Source organism: Hevea brasiliensis, chromosome 18, assembly GCF_030052815.1.
Source record: "Hevea brasiliensis isolate MT/VB/25A 57/8 chromosome 18, ASM3005281v1, whole genome shotgun sequence".
NCBI classification, from domain to species: domain Eukaryota; kingdom Viridiplantae; phylum Streptophyta; class Magnoliopsida; order Malpighiales; family Euphorbiaceae; genus Hevea; species Hevea brasiliensis.
The window spans coordinates 39,067,484-39,083,067 of NC_079510.1; the positions used below are offsets into that span (position 1 = coordinate 39,067,484).

Consider the following 15,584-nt stretch of genomic DNA (forward strand, 5'->3'; position numbering starts at 1 on the left):
ACACTAGACATTAACTTAAAAGTTATTGTTAGCTTTGATATTGTGAACTTTTTAGTTAAATTTTAATTAAAATTAATTTTATTAAATATATATTTTTTTTAAAATAAATATTTTATGTACTAATCTTATGAAATTTTATATGATTGGTAAAAAGTAAATGTGTAGAATATATAATTTAATACGCATTAATAAAATTATTTATAATTATTAAGTATATTAAATATACATATATTTCTCTCTAAAAATTATAAATTCTAATTTCTTTAGGAATAAAAATAACTTTTTTTCTATATAGGAAATACTACTTTTTTAGCACTATCACTGTACCTGATAATTAGCTCAAAATAATCAAATTAAAGTCTCCGTTTCATTGGACCTCTTTTCGGTTTCAAACTCACAATAAGAACGAAGCCAGAGCTGATGTCGGAGCAGGCCAGTTCCATAGATTACATAATGGAAAAAGCGTCGGGCCCCCACTTCTCCGGCCTACGGCTCAACGGCCTCCTTTCATCTCTGTCTTCCTCCTCCTCTACTTCGCCAACTCACCGCACGTGTTCCGTTTCAGCTTCAGCTTCTCCGCTTACTCCCAAACAGCCCTTTGTCATTGGTGATTTGATTTCATTTCTACCTTCTTCTCGTCTCTTGCTTTTGTTTTCGCTTTCTTTTGGAAATGCAAACTGATTTTATTGCTTTCATAATCAAGCTTCAACTTCATTAAACTTGCCTTGTTATTTATATTTGATGAAATGCTAGAATTCTATACTATATTTGCCCTCTAGTTGCTAATTGAACAATTCCTTATTATATATTTGCAGCTTTTCCTTTCATTATATTTGAATGTTGGGGTTGGGGTTTTGATGTAATTGAATAGGAGTATCAGGAGGTGCAGCTTCGGGTAAGACTACAGTATGTGACATGATCATTCAACAGCTTCACGATCACAGGGTTGTGCTTGTCAATCAGGTTTGCTGACATGGGTTTCTCTTGTGCCACTTCTAGTTTATTATTATTATTATTATTTGGTTAAGTAACATTTTCCTTCATACTTGGCAGAATGCCTTAACAAATTGTGGGTGTCCTACAGGATTCATTTTACCGTGGTTTGACAACTGCAGAATTAGAACGTGTCCATGAGTATAATTTTGACCATCCTGGTAATTCAGATACTCGATTATACCTGACTTAATTCAGTTTTGATGATGTCTGGTTTACTAGTGTTTCTGGTGGTAATCAACTTTTAAACAATATCTTGCTTTATTATTATTATTATTATTATTATTATTATTATATGGTTAAAAGCTTTACGATATATTGTTGGTCTTTCTTGTAGATGCATTTGACACTGAACAACTTTTAGACTGCATTCAAAAGCTCAGAAGTGGACAACCTTATCAAATTCCAATTTATGATTTTAAAACTCATCTCCGCTGTTCAGATAGCTTTAGGCAGGTACTAACTTCAAAATTTATTCAACCCAAAATGACCCTTTTCCTTAGCATCATGTTTGATAGGATATAATGAATTCAATAATATAATAATCTCTATTAAATTGCAAATTTTGTTATTTTGTTTGGTTGCGCAAACAAAATCTTATGTGAAGTAATGCCCATTGCATATGAAAGTCTGTGTATTCATCAGTACTGCAACTAATATAGCGGTTGTTGTGTGAGAAAAATGTATGTCATGATTTTTATTTTCACTATTGCCTTCACCTCTGCCATCATCACCACCAATACCAACTTGATGTCACTGCCACCGCTTTGCTCTGGCCACCACCATCACCCTGCCCTTGCCATCACTGCCACCACCAAATAAATTAAATATATGAGTTTTAATTTGCCTTACATTGCATGGACTTTTTTTCTACAACCTAACATAGGAATAAAATAGGCATTACATTTCTAATCCCATTAAATTCATGATTACATTCTGTTAAGTTCAACCAAATGTGACCTTAATTTTGTGCAATGTTTTGCAATTTGGACAATAGTAAAGGAGAACCTGTTTTCAGCAATGAACTTTAGATTAATTATCTTCAGCCTTTTGAGCCTTTATGCCAAAATGGCATCTTTCTGAATCTACCCCTTCAAATAAATGGAGATTTGGGTTGGAATGCAGGGGATGGAGAGAGTTTTCACCTTCCATTAATGAAAAAGATGTACTATTGAAGTTATTTTTCTTTGTCATTTGTACTGATTTACTTCTTAGAAATATTGTATGGTGAGAAATTTTTTTGATTAATTCATAAAGGAAGAATTAATTGAAGAGAGATTATAAATACAAGGCACATCTTTAGTTATAATTAAAAATATTTTGAAAATCTAAAGTTGACATTATTGTTGGTGGTCAAGCTTCAGTATTGATCATAAAACAATTATCATGGCCTTTATTCACAAAAATAACCAGAGAGTTCTAGTCTCTCATGGTATTTAGTGGATAACTAGAAAGACTTTAGTACTGGAGCGTTTGAAATGGTTGCCGCTATTTGTTCCTTTCTTATCCTCCCTAGGGCTATTTTATGAACTCTTCTACACTTTTTGCCTCATTAATCTAAATTATTGGTCAGGTAAATGCTTCTGATGTAATTATCTTGGAAGGAATCCTTGTTTTCCATGATCCGAGTGTCCGCAACCTGATGAATATGAAGATTTTTGTTGACACAGGTTTGAACCTTTTCTTCCTGGTTGTTCATCAGCACTGCTGCAGTGATCTCCATCATCACCAATATCCGCATTTCATAGCTTTCATGCAATGTGTGCATGTGTGTGTCAGAAAACTCACTCACTGCTTAGTAAGTTTGGATTGCTAATTGGTAAGTTAATTGCTGATTTCAAAGTTTGGTGTGTTCCAATCAGCACACGCTTAAGACTTAAGGTGCAGTACATCTGAGTCTTCTCTATTGTTTACCTATTTGGCATACTTATATATGTGTCCCTTAGTTCACCATCAAATCACGATTACAATTTTGTCCGTAAATATTCCTTTTCTTCTCTTTCAAAGATGTTATGACTTTTTTGCCCTTTGCAAACCCTAATCTTCTTTTTATTGACTAAATATTGTAATAATAATGACATATTTGTCTATTTAGAAGAGTGAAGGAGCATCCAGTCCATAGTGTCTGGAATTATCAGCCTTATATGTGGGTAATTCTCATGTTTACAATTGTGTCTATGTAAAAATCCTAGAGGGTCTATTTTGCCTGTTAAATAGAAAAACATGTGGCTAATAGTATTAAATTTGTTAAATTGTTCCCCTTTTTTTCCATGTGTATTAGTTTTCTCATCACTGATAATGAATAGTTTCTACTTTCTAGATGTGGATGTGAGGCTTGCTCGGAGAATAAGGCGTGACACAGTTGAGAGGGGTAGGGACATAAACTTTGTTCTTGAGCAGGTAAGATGACCTCTTCTCTCTCTCTCTCTCTCTCTCTCTCTCTCTCTCTCTCTCTCTCTTTCTCTCTCTCTCTCTCTCTCTCTCTCTCACACACACACACACACACACACTGTTACATACAAAAGAACTAGGTTTAGAAAGAATAAGTCTAGTGTAGTTAAGTGTGCTGGCATGAGTTGTTAGAACAGCTGGCATGAGCTGTTAGGGATGCAGCTGGCATGAGTTGTTAGGGATGAGTTTTGGCAGGAACAGTTACCTGTGGCAGTTATTGCTGTATAAAAACAGTCATAACAGCCTAGTATAAGCGGAGAAGAATCATTACACAATAATAAACTCTTTCTTCCTTTCTTCTTATCTTTTTCTATCTGTTCTACTCTCTTTCTTCTATAATTTCTTCCCTTTCTTCTTCTGTTCTATTCTATTTTAGGAAGGAACATTTGTTAGGGTTCAATAACCCTAACAGTTGGTATCAGAGCTCTGTTGATCAGTGGCATCACTTGGAAATTATTGTTGGGACTTGCAACATGACTAGATCTTAGGTGGTGAGTGCTGAAGCTATGAGGATGGCAGAATTGGAGGAGCAATTCAGAATTTTGAGAGAGACCTCTCAAAGAGATTTTGAGGAGGTGAGAGCTGAGGTGAAGGGAATAAAGGTAGATATGAGGATGAATATCAAAGAAGAGATGGAAGCAGGTTCTGTGAACATCAAGAATGCAATTCTTGATGAACTAAAACCCTTGTTGTTGAATTTGATGAATAATAAGGGCAGAGAAACCAATATTGGAGATGGGGTGGTGGCAGGAAATGAGGATAGGGGGATTTTACCCATGCCAAGGAATCAACAGAGGGATCAGGGCAGCAGCTTTCATTCTGCAATTGCTCTGGATTATGAAGGTAACTCTAGCATTCTCCCTAAAATTGAACTAGTTACTTTTGATGGCAAGGATCCTAGGGCATGGATTAGAAAGTGTGTGAAATATTTTGAAGTTTATAAGGTTCCTAAAGAACAAATGGTGAGTATTGCTAGTCTCTTTTTGGTAGAAAGGGTAGATGCGTTGTTCCATAATTGGGTTAAAGGAGAAAGGACTAATGTGTGGGAAGAGTTTGAGAAGGGATTGTATGCTAGATTTGGGGAGCAGGGTTTGGAAGATGTTGTGGAGGAATTTATGAAGATTAGGTACGAGGGTAGTGTGGAAGAATACCAAGATAGATTTGAGAATTTGAGAATCAAAATGGAGAATTTTATGCCAGGGCTTGGAGAAGCTTATTTTTTGTCTGGATTCATTGGGGGGTTAAGGGATGATATAAGACCTATGATTAGAATGTTGAAACCTACTACCCTATACCAAGCCTTTGAAAGTGCTAGACTGCAAGAACAGTTAGTAGAAAATACTAGAAAATTTAGACCCTTAACTAAATCCAATACCTTTAATCCTGTGACCGATAGATCCATTTCAACCCACCAAAATTACAATAATTCCTACAAACCCACCATAGCCAGTCAAGGCTTCATTTATCCACCAAAACCACCAAATATTGAAACTCCACAATCCTGGAAACCTCGAATCAATAATACCACTAATTCCACAATACCTATCATCTCTCAACCTACCACTAATAACTCTTCAGTCAACCAAAATTCAATTAAATCCAACCCTCCAAACCAACAACAACCTGAAAAAAGAACCTTCAAACCTTGCTATAGATGTGGTGAGAAGTATTTACCTGGTAACACTTGTAAACCAAAGGCAACCATGGCAATTTAAGTAGAGGACCAGGAAGAGGAACCAGTTGAGGAGGAATGTTTTGATATGGGAAATGAGTTGAATTTGGGGAACAAAATGGAAGAAATGACACTTTCAGTACATGCAATGAAGGGAAGTCGGGGAGCTGATACTATTAAGGTGTTGGGAACTTTCAAGAATAGGCGATTGGTCATTCTTGTTGGCAGCGGTAGTACTAATAGTTTCCTTGATAAGGGAGTTGCTAAAGAGTTAAAATTGTGTTTAGTGGAGCACCCACTACTTCTATTGTGGTAGCTGATGGTAGAAGGATTTCTAATTCCTTAATTTGTCACAGATTCACATGGAAAATTCATAATAACAAATTTTCCTTTGACATGAGGATATTGGACCTTGGAGGCTTTGGCATTATCTTAGGAGTGGATTGGATGAAAAGCTTTAACCCCATTTTCTTTGATTTTGAAGCTGCAAAGATTTCTTTTAAGAAGGATGGGTAGTTAATTACCCTTTATGGGAAAGAAACTTTTGTTCAAGAAATTCCATTATTGTCTTGCAGCTCCTATTCTCAATTAATGCACAAGAAAGGTGCAGATTTTACTACACTAGTATTCAGCATTCAGTTTCAAACTTTTGATTTAGTAGAGAATCATTGTATGACTGCAACATCGGGTGTATCTCCTTCCTTATCTTCTTTAGAATTATTGTTGCAAAAGTATAGCAGTATATTTGAAGAACCTAAGGAGTTACCACCATTTCGGACTCACAATCATGCAATTCCTTTAGTACCTGATTCTTAACCAATAAATGTGAGACCATATCGGTATCCACACTATCAGAAGGCTGAGATAGAAAGGCTGGTGATTGAGATGCTTGATTCCTCTATAATTCAGCCTGGTAAGAGTCCTTTTGCATCACCTGTGTTGTTAGTGAAAAAGAAAGATGGCTCATGGAGATTTTGTATAGATTATAGGAAGCTCAATGACCTGACTGTCAAGAACAAGTTTCCTATTCTCATCATTGATGATTTGTTGGATGAGTTGCATGGTGCAAAGTATTTTTCGAAGATTGACCTTAGAGTAGGGTTCCATCAAATCAGAATGGAACCCATTGACATTCATAAGACTGCATTTAGAGCTCACCATGGCCATTTTGAGTTTAAGGTCATGCCTTTGGCTTAACCAATGCCCCAGCCACTTTCTAAGCACTAATGAATCATATCTTTCAGTCTTATTTAAGAAGATTTGTGCTTGTATTTTTGGATGACATTTTGATCTACAGCAGCACTATAGAGGAACATCTTGCTCATTTGGAAGAAGTCTTTAAAGTGCTTCAAGAGCAGCACCTGTATGCTAAGCTTTCTAAATGCTCTTTTGGGCAAGCTTCTATTGATTATTTGGGCCACATAATTTTTGCTAAGGGAGTTTTCACTGATCCAGCAAAAATTCAGTCTATGGTTTCATGGCCTACTCCTAAAAATGTGAAGGAATTAAGGAGCTTTCTTGGTCTTACAGGATATTACAGGAAATTTGTAAGGCATTATGGGCTAATTAGCAAACCTCTTACTGATTTGCTGAAGAAGGATGGGTTTGTTTGGACTAATGCAAGTCAGCAGGCCTTTGAGCAACTTAAGGAAGCTATGGCTTCTGCCCCTGTTTTGGGTTTGCCAGATTTCTCCCAACCCTTTGTGGTTGAAACAGATGCAAGTGACAAGGGCATGGGAGCTGTCTTACAGCAAGGGGGTCATCCTATAGCTTATATTTCTAAACCTTTTGGGCCAAGAACTCAAGCACTTTCAGTTTATGAGAAAGAACTGCTGGCTATTACCTTTGCTGTCTCTAAATGGAGATATTATCTAGAGCAAGGTACCTTTTTTATCAAAACTGATCATGAGAGCATCAAATTTTTATTGGAACAAAGGTTGCACACTAACCTTCAGCAAAGAGGGATTTCGAAGTTACTTGGCCTTGACTATAAAATTTTGTATAGAAAGGGAGTTGAGAATAAGGTTGCCGATGCATTGTCTAGAAGATATTTTTCACAAGATGAGCAATTATATGTTGTGACTTCTAGTCCATTTCCTATTTGGATCACTTCTATAGTGGCTAGTTATGAGCAAGATGATCGAGCTAAAGAGTTAATTACTCAATTAGCAGTAGATGGGACAGCAGTACCCTCTTTTCACTACAAGCAGGGTCTTTTATATTACAAGAACAGGATATATGTCGGAAGTTCTACAGCACTAAGGCAGAAATTGATCTCCATTTATCATAACTCTCTTTTAGGAGGCCATTCAGGGATTAATAACACCTGCCAAAAGTTGAAGAAGCATTTTTATTGGCCTGGCATGCAATCTGATATTCTGCAATGGGTGAGACAATGTGATCAGTGTGCTAGATGTAAAATAGAAACTTGTTCTATGCCAGGGTTGCTCCAACCTTTACCATTGCCATCCCAAGCTTGGCAACATCTCTCCATGGATTTTATTGAGCAATTACCTAAGTCAAATGGTAAAGACACCATCTTGGTAGTGGTTTGTAGATTTACCAAGTATGGCCATTTCCTTCCTCTAGCATATCCATTTTCAGCTTCCTCAATTGCCAAACTCTTTTTGGACAAAATTTACAAGCTCCAGGGGACACCTGTTTCTATTGTGTCTGACTGAGATAAGCTTTTTACAAGCTTATTTTGGAAAGAATTCTTCAAATGCCTGGGAAACAACCTCTCCTTTAGTACAGCATACCACCCCAAACTGATGGCCAGACAGAGAGGTTAAATCAGTGTTTGGAAGCTTATTTGAGGTGCATGACACATCTCAAGCCCAATTCTTGGAGTCGGTGGCTCTCCCTTGCTGAGTGGTGGTACAATACCAGCTATCATTCAGCCATAAAAATGACTCCATTTGAGGCTCTCTATGGGTATTATCCACCTATTCTACCTGCTGTGCCTCTTGAGCAAGTTTCAGTTGGACAGTTGCAAGAATTTTTCTAGGAACAGCAGTAGATGACAACTTTATTGAAAGCTAATTTAGAGATTTCAAGGAATAGAATGAAGCAACAGGTGGATAAGAAGAGGGCTGAAAGAGAATTCCAGGTTGGAGATATGGTTTACTTAAAATTGCAACCCTATAGGCAATCTTCAGTGGCCATCCAAAAATCACTGAAACTATCAACAAGGTTTTATGGGCCTTATAAAGTGCTTGCAAGGGTTGGAGCTGTTGCTTATAAGCTGGATTTGCCACCCTCATCATCTGTACATCCTGTGTTTCATGTGTCCTTGCTTAAAAAGAAGGTAGGGTAAAATGTGGTGCCTATGATAGAGCTTCTAGTTTTTCAAGAAGATGTGGTGGAAGTTGTTCCAGAATAGGTGCTGAAATCTAGACTAATTTCCAGAAATGGTCAACAAGTGGATCAAGTTCTTATTAAATGGAAGCACTTGGCTGTTGAAGATGCCACTTGGGAAGACAAAGCTTTCCTCCTCAACCAATTTCCTGATTTTGCACATTCCTTGGGATAAGAATGTGCAAAAGAAGGGGGTATTGTTACATATAAAAGAACTAGGTTTAGAAAGAATTAGTCTAGTGTAGTTAAGTGTGCTGGCATGAGTTGTTAGAACAGCTGGCATGAGCTGTTAGGGATGCAGCTGGCATGAGTTGTTATGGATGAGTTTTGGTGGGAACAGTTACCTGTAGCAGTTATTGCTGTATATAAACAGTCATAACAGCCTAGTGTAATCGGAGAAGAATCATTACACAATAATAAACTCCTTCTTCCTTTCTTCTTATCTTTTTCTATCTGTTCTACTCCCTTTCTTCTATAATTTCTTCCCTTTCTTCTTCTGTTCTATTGTATTTTAGGAAGGAACATTTTTTAGGGTTCAATAACCCTAACACACACACCCACACACACACACATATATATATAAGCATAGTAAAATTTTCCATGTTGGATGTCATTCCAAAGCTCATATAAAGCATTGTTGTGTTGGTTGTTCATATTTTCATTAAAGCATGAGCTTCTTTTACAGGATAACAGCTTGCATGCAAATAGATATGGCATAGTGTACAATTATCTATCTTCTTGACTTCAAAGTCTTAAGAATATTCTAGGATGCATTGCAACTTCCAATACATGCATCATAGTAACAGGAGCAAGGCAAGCTTGTGCGTTGATTTTGTCAATAATCTTGAACTTGCATCAATGGTCTGCAAAAGGGGAATAGAATTCAAGTCTCAGTGAGGTGGATTACGGGCGGGACATTGATTTTGTTATTCTAGAAAATTGTTCTGCATAAGCCCCAGCTATAATGAAATGGCAGCAGAAAATTTACATACATTTTGTAACTGGTGTAGGGTTTGAAATGCTATAATGTGCCTTAAATCCTTTTGGAACTTTATTTCAGTTGATGCTGAGTCAGAAGTTGTTTGAAGTAGTAAGGTTATTCTATGCTGAACAAGTAATAAAAAGAAAAAGAAAATCTAATGATGTTTCAAAATTTAGTATTGTGCAAGCATTCAGCTTATGCTGCTGATGTGTCCTATGACAAAAAGGTTGCTACTAGGACATACATCCATATAAGTGAGTTTTTAGCTTTTACAACAATTTACAATATGTATTTTCTTTGTTTATCAGGAATTAGAAAACCATACTGCCCATACTTTAGAAAATGACTATTTGACTCATTGATCACTGACAAAAAAGAAGGATTAGCCACTGATTTATCCAAATATGAAGGAGATAAAGGCTCATTATCGTATGATTTTTTGTATATAATGGTGTATGTTGTAAACTTGGAGAGCACATTGATAAGTGGGATTCTCAAGGTATAATCTTTTGAATTCCTTGACATTTTTATGGTGAATGTTGATGCTGCAGTATGCAAAATTTGTGAAGCCTGCTTTTGATGATTTTGTTCTGCCATCAAAGAAGTATGCAGATGTGATCATACCTCGGGGAGGTGAAAATCATGTTGCCATTGATTTGATAGTGCAACATATCCACACAAAACTTGGTCAACATGATCTTTGCAAAATCTATTCAAATGTTTATGTTATTCAGTCAACATTTCAGGTACGTCTTCTGCTTGGTTTTGTATTGTTGTACTTTATCCTTGCAGCTTTGTTTCATTATGCGAAGAATTTGAATTTTGGCAATCTTTTCCCATTGTGGGCAAATAATGTGTTCTCTATTAATGGCTACATGTTTTGATGTTTCACAAACCACTTGAGTAGTAAAATAGAAAAGACTCTTGTTTTGGATAGAATGCAAAATGCAGCACCTAATAAACAAATTTTGGCACTCTTTTGATATGTTGAATGTGAGTTAGGCTTGTAGTTAGTCCTCTTTTTTATATGTATGCATATTTGTTAAGTGGCAAAAGAAGCAAAGAAGAAAAAGTACACTGTGTTTCAACAGTCTAAGTTCATGTGAGTTTCGGTATATTGATGGCCAAAGCTTGTGTTGCTCAAAATTCTTCCTGAACCTCCACTATTTTATTTTGTGTGTTTGTGTGTATAGAGTATTATCTCATTTGGATTTGAATCATCTCAGTTCAGATTTGCTCATGTGTGTAATTTGTGTTACAGATAAGAGGTATGCATACACTGATTCGAGACAAGGAAATATCAAAGCATGATTTTGTCTTTTATTTGGATTGGCTTATCCGACTGGTAATCTCTTTGTGTAGCTTGATAGAAATGTGTTGAGGTATCAGTATTGAATACACATTTGTTTTGCGAAATGTGGAGGTCACTGTTTCCATTGAGTTTCTTGGTCAGGTTGTGGAGCATGGTCTTGGCCATTTGCCATTCACAGAGAAGCAAGTAATTACGCCAACAGGTGTGTAATAGTGAATAGTGAGGCTTAGGTTTCAATCTACTGCTTTTTTTTCACTCTCTTTCTACCATTCCATATGATTTAACTGAAGATTTTCCTCTAGAAATAGCAATACATCAGGATAAGTTATGCTGGAAGAAATTGGTTCATTTTAAAGGTCTTGAAGAACTGTGTCTATGTGCTGTAGTTTGAGTTGCTGCAATGTTTGCCTTGTGTAAATTTTGTTGCATTTCATCTAAAATGTGCAATGCATTGATGTAGGTACATAACATTGAGAGTTTTATTTATTCTGCTCCAGGATCGGTGTACACTGGGGTTGACTTTTGCAAGAAACTATGTGGGGTTTCCGTTGTTCGAAGGTGAGCTTTAAATACAGGTGTTGACTTCTGCAGTCTGGTCATCTGGCACTGGCAATGGCAATGAAACCTTATTTGGAATGAGATTCGCTGCCAGTGTTCATTTTACACCGAATCTGAAATTGCATTTTGTTTCAGATCTACTTTCTCCATCTTGCAGTTCCTGATTCTTGTCTGTCATTTTCAGTGGAGAAAGCATGGAAAATGCATTGCGTGCATGTTGCAAAGGAATAAAAATTGGAAAAATTCTTATCTATCGTGTTGGAGACAATGGGAAACAAGTGAATATTTAATTTACTTCGCACAACAAAATACTCCACTAGCTTTGCCTTTCTAATTTTAAGGTCCATGCATCTTTAGTCATTAACAATTGAATGGTTTCTCAACCTATGTAAGCTTATATACGAAAAGCTTCCCAAGGATATTTCAGAAAGACATGTCCTACTTCTAGATCCTGTTCTTGCTACAGGTAATCATTTTCTTTTTTTACTTGAAGATTTTACGTTATCCGTTTTGTGCTTGAATTTTGACATGAAAGATTAGTCTGGGTGTGACGTCCCTTACCCGTCTACAGTGTAGTCGAGCAAGATGTGCCACATTTGGTGCCAGAGCACCCTATCTTATCCAGTCGTACACATTATTAATTTAACATCCATTTCCTAGTGTTACCTCATTGGTGGAAATTTTTTTTTTTCACAACTTGTTATCATGGAGACCCTGACAGGGCCTCTTCTGTTTATTTAGCATATGACGGATTTTACCATTCACCTGTTAAAGATAATTTCATTTATCCATATACCATGTCATGTCGTCATTATTCATAAAATTACAAACATGTATATACTTTATTTCATTCACATAAAATTTATACAATAATTTATAATTTATTTACAAATTTCAAAATAAAATTTACATCATTCATTTATGTACAATAACATCATACAAAATCTAGTACATGAGCCTTACCAAAAACAAAATGCAGAGGTGACTCTCAGACTATGATAGATCTGGTCAAACTCTATCAGAGCACTACTGCTGCGGCTGCTGCTGTGGCTGGTCTCCAGTACTTACGCGATGAAAAATCAATGCGCTAAGCATAACGCTTAGTGGTGCATAATTTAAAATAAAGGTAACTAAATAATTAAAAATAATAGTTTTATGCATAATTCCATAAATTCTAGGTCATTTATGCATTTAGTGAACTTTGGGTACAATTACATTTATCGGGATCTTTTCTGTTCATTACTCTCATATTCAGTCTTATTAAATTCATGCCCAAGTAACCTATAATAGATTATAAAGGCTGAATACCCGGGAGTAAACTAGTCAGACATCCGTATGTTTGTCAAGCATACATCGGTCATGTCAGGCACAAGGCCAGCGGGCAGGCATAAAGCCAGAAATGATAATGAGCACTATGGTCAACGGGCAGGCATAAAGCCAGTAAAATAACCATCTCAAACATATATTGTCTGTCAATGATCATTCATGTGAGCAGTACTGCAATCTGTAGTCCCTAAGTGGTATCCAAGCTATATACATAAGTCTAGGTATACTTTGGGCAAATTAAACATTATTACTTAATTTTGGACTTATTATTTCATGTCATGTGTCATTATGTAGTGGGAAAGTAGGTCCCATTAGCACTTTCATGTAGTTCATGCTTTAGGCAATTTATTAGGGTTAAGTCCCTACCATAAAATAAATTATTTCATAAACCTTTCTTTAGGTTCAGTTTCAATGTCTTAACTTTAACTATCAATTTGTTCAATTTGTGACCATTGTTTGGCCACACTTCCTTCATGGAAGTTGTTCATCTACGTCTTGTCTTTGTTTTCCCTTTTGAATCATGTCATTTGGAGTTTTAGAACTCAAGTTATGGTTAAACAACCACAACTGGTTCACTGTTTCTTTCTAGGTCTAGAATTAGGCAGATTCTGCAGTCAATCTTTGGCTAATTAATTGGACATGTTACAATCACTTTTAGGCCTAATGTTCTTCATATGAGTTGTTACCCTATGTCTTATGATCACTCAGAATTTTAAATTATAATTTTTCAAGTTTTGTAGAATTATTTATAGGCAATTAACTGACCTAGACTCATGTACCCTGTGCCAACAGGATTCTAGCTCAGGTCAATGGCTTTGACTCAACTTTTAGTTTTCTTACATTCACAATTTGAGGAAGGTTTCTTAAACAAAGTTGGAGTCCTATTTCTTAGGTTTTCAGAACAGTTTGGCTCATCCCAATTGGAGTTTCCTAGTGGAAGATATGACTAAATGACTATTCTGGGGTCAAGTGGTCACTTAGGCAAATTCTAGAATTTGATGTACTGACTTGGTCTAGTAATTTGACCTAATTCTCTTGGGATCTGGGTTTTGGTCAAAACACCAATATTATAGATCTATGTCTTATAAAACTTTTGCCATTGGTTTCACTGCATTTAGATTTTTGTAGATCAAGTTATGGCTTTTTTGCCAAAACTGGTCGAATAGGCCTATGTCCAGAAAATTCTGGGCAGTTTGGTTCTGGACAGTTTTGTGACCTAACTTGTGCTAGCAATTTGGTTTGGTCAGAGGCATTTCTGGGTTCTATGTTCTTCATGGAAGTTGTACCCCTATGTTTAAGCTTTCCAATGGTATAAAAATCAGGTTATTTGGACCTTTCTAGAGAGAGTTATGGCCGTCTGTTCATTTGGTCATTTTTCTGGATTCAGTGTATGGTCAGCCGGATTGGAACAGTAATTAGGTCAAGTTATGGATAGAATTTGGGCATAGTTTCTTCATGAAAAATGGAGTATTTTGGCCCTAGTTTCACCTCCAATTGGCCTCATACCAATTGGAGCAACACAGATTTAGTTATAGGTCAAAATTCAAACTGGACTCAAAGAGTCCCACAACCTGCATAGCAAAGGCACTACCAATTTCATTTTCTCCAACTCCCAAACTACAATTTGGCATACATGACACTTATAATAAGCAACAATTCATCTCAATTAGGTCAATTTCAAGCATAGCACAAAATCCCCAATTCATTATCACAAACCCTAATTTAAAATTTCAAAACTCAATCAATTCAATTCCTATCACTTCTCATGCATATAACCTCATCAATCATCATCACTAATCATGTATATATGCAAGAATTCATCAAACCCGATAAGGTTCTCAATGCTGCCACATTAGGGATGCTTAATTCCTTTATCATTTCTTTAAATTTTCTTGCAATTCATACCTAATTTGGCATGCATACTACACCTAGAGGTTGAAAGAGAAGTTTTAATGCACTAACCTTTAATGAACACTTCTTAGACTTGTGGAAACCTTAAAATTCTTTCACTTCTTGATGACCAAACTCTTCCTTATGGTGTGGGGATAAATTTTAGTGAAGGGAACTTAGGGTTTTGGGGTGGAAAAGGAGGAGAAATCAAGCTTTAAAAAGAGAAAAATGGAGGAGGCTATGGAGGTGAGTGGTTCGGCCATTAAAAAAATGAAGAAGAAGATGATTGCTTTTGATTAATTTTGGCTCATTTTATGTCTTCCTTATCCCTTCATAAGCATTTGTTAAATTCCCATTGGCTATCACTTTTTATGATTTCATTATGACATCATGCTTATGCAATAATCTTTATTTCCCTTTTCTTTTCTTTTCTTTTCTCATTTCTATACATAATGTCACAATTTTAATTTATTTTATGTGTTTTAATCCCTTTCATTTTAATAAACATTTTGCAAAATCAGTATCTTCCACACCTTATGAGATATGGCATAGAAGAAAATCAAGCCTTAAGCATGTTAAGATTTGGGGTTATCCAGCTTATATAAAAAAAGCTAAACACTGATAAATTGAAAACCAGATCAGAAAAGGGTCGATTTGTTGGATATCCAAAAGAGAGTTTTGGATATTATTTTTATTTGCCTATATCACAAAAGGTTGTGGTAAGTAGAGATGCCACATTTCTTGAACAATAGTTTGTTCAAGAAGGAGGCAAAGGAAGGCAAATAGAGTTAGAATTAGAAAATTCTGACCAACCAACAGATCAGATGGATATAGATCCATCTTGTCAACCTACACCTATTGATGAAACATCTATAGCTGTTCCTCGTAGATCAACCAGAACATCTCACCCACCAGTGAGATATGATTTTCTTCATGAAGATGAATAAGAGTTGTTTACTCATGAAGAAGTAGATCATGGAGATGATCCACTTACCTATGAATAAGCTATATCAGATATAGACTCTTCAAAATGGATTGAAGCT

At 36.0% G+C, this 15,584-nt stretch overlaps 1 protein-coding gene across 3 annotated transcripts; it reads left to right on the forward strand.

Annotated features, from left to right (window-relative positions):
* Positions 1-338: 338 nt before the first annotated feature.
* LOC110658513 (uridine/cytidine kinase UKL1, chloroplastic) lies at positions 339-11,880 on the forward strand. Of its 3 annotated transcripts, none has more exons than XM_021816166.2 (12): positions 339-607; positions 872-963; positions 1,085-1,154; positions 1,331-1,449; positions 2,567-2,663; positions 3,314-3,393; positions 10,007-10,201; positions 10,717-10,800; positions 10,909-10,969; positions 11,265-11,325; positions 11,510-11,603; positions 11,719-11,880. In XM_021816166.2, exons 1-12 carry the CDS (start codon positions 421-423, stop codon positions 11,863-11,865), a joined length of 1,287 nt encoding a protein of 428 aa, XP_021671858.2. In that variant the 5' UTR covers positions 339-420; the 3' UTR covers positions 11,866-11,880. The 3 variants fall into 3 exon arrangements, with proteins under 3 accessions (XP_021671858.2, XP_057996673.1, XP_057996674.1); XM_058140690.1 differs by having other exon boundaries at positions 2,648-2,663; XM_058140691.1 differs by having other exon boundaries at positions 472-607; positions 816-963.
* The last annotated feature ends 3,704 nt before the right edge of the window (positions 11,881-15,584 follow it).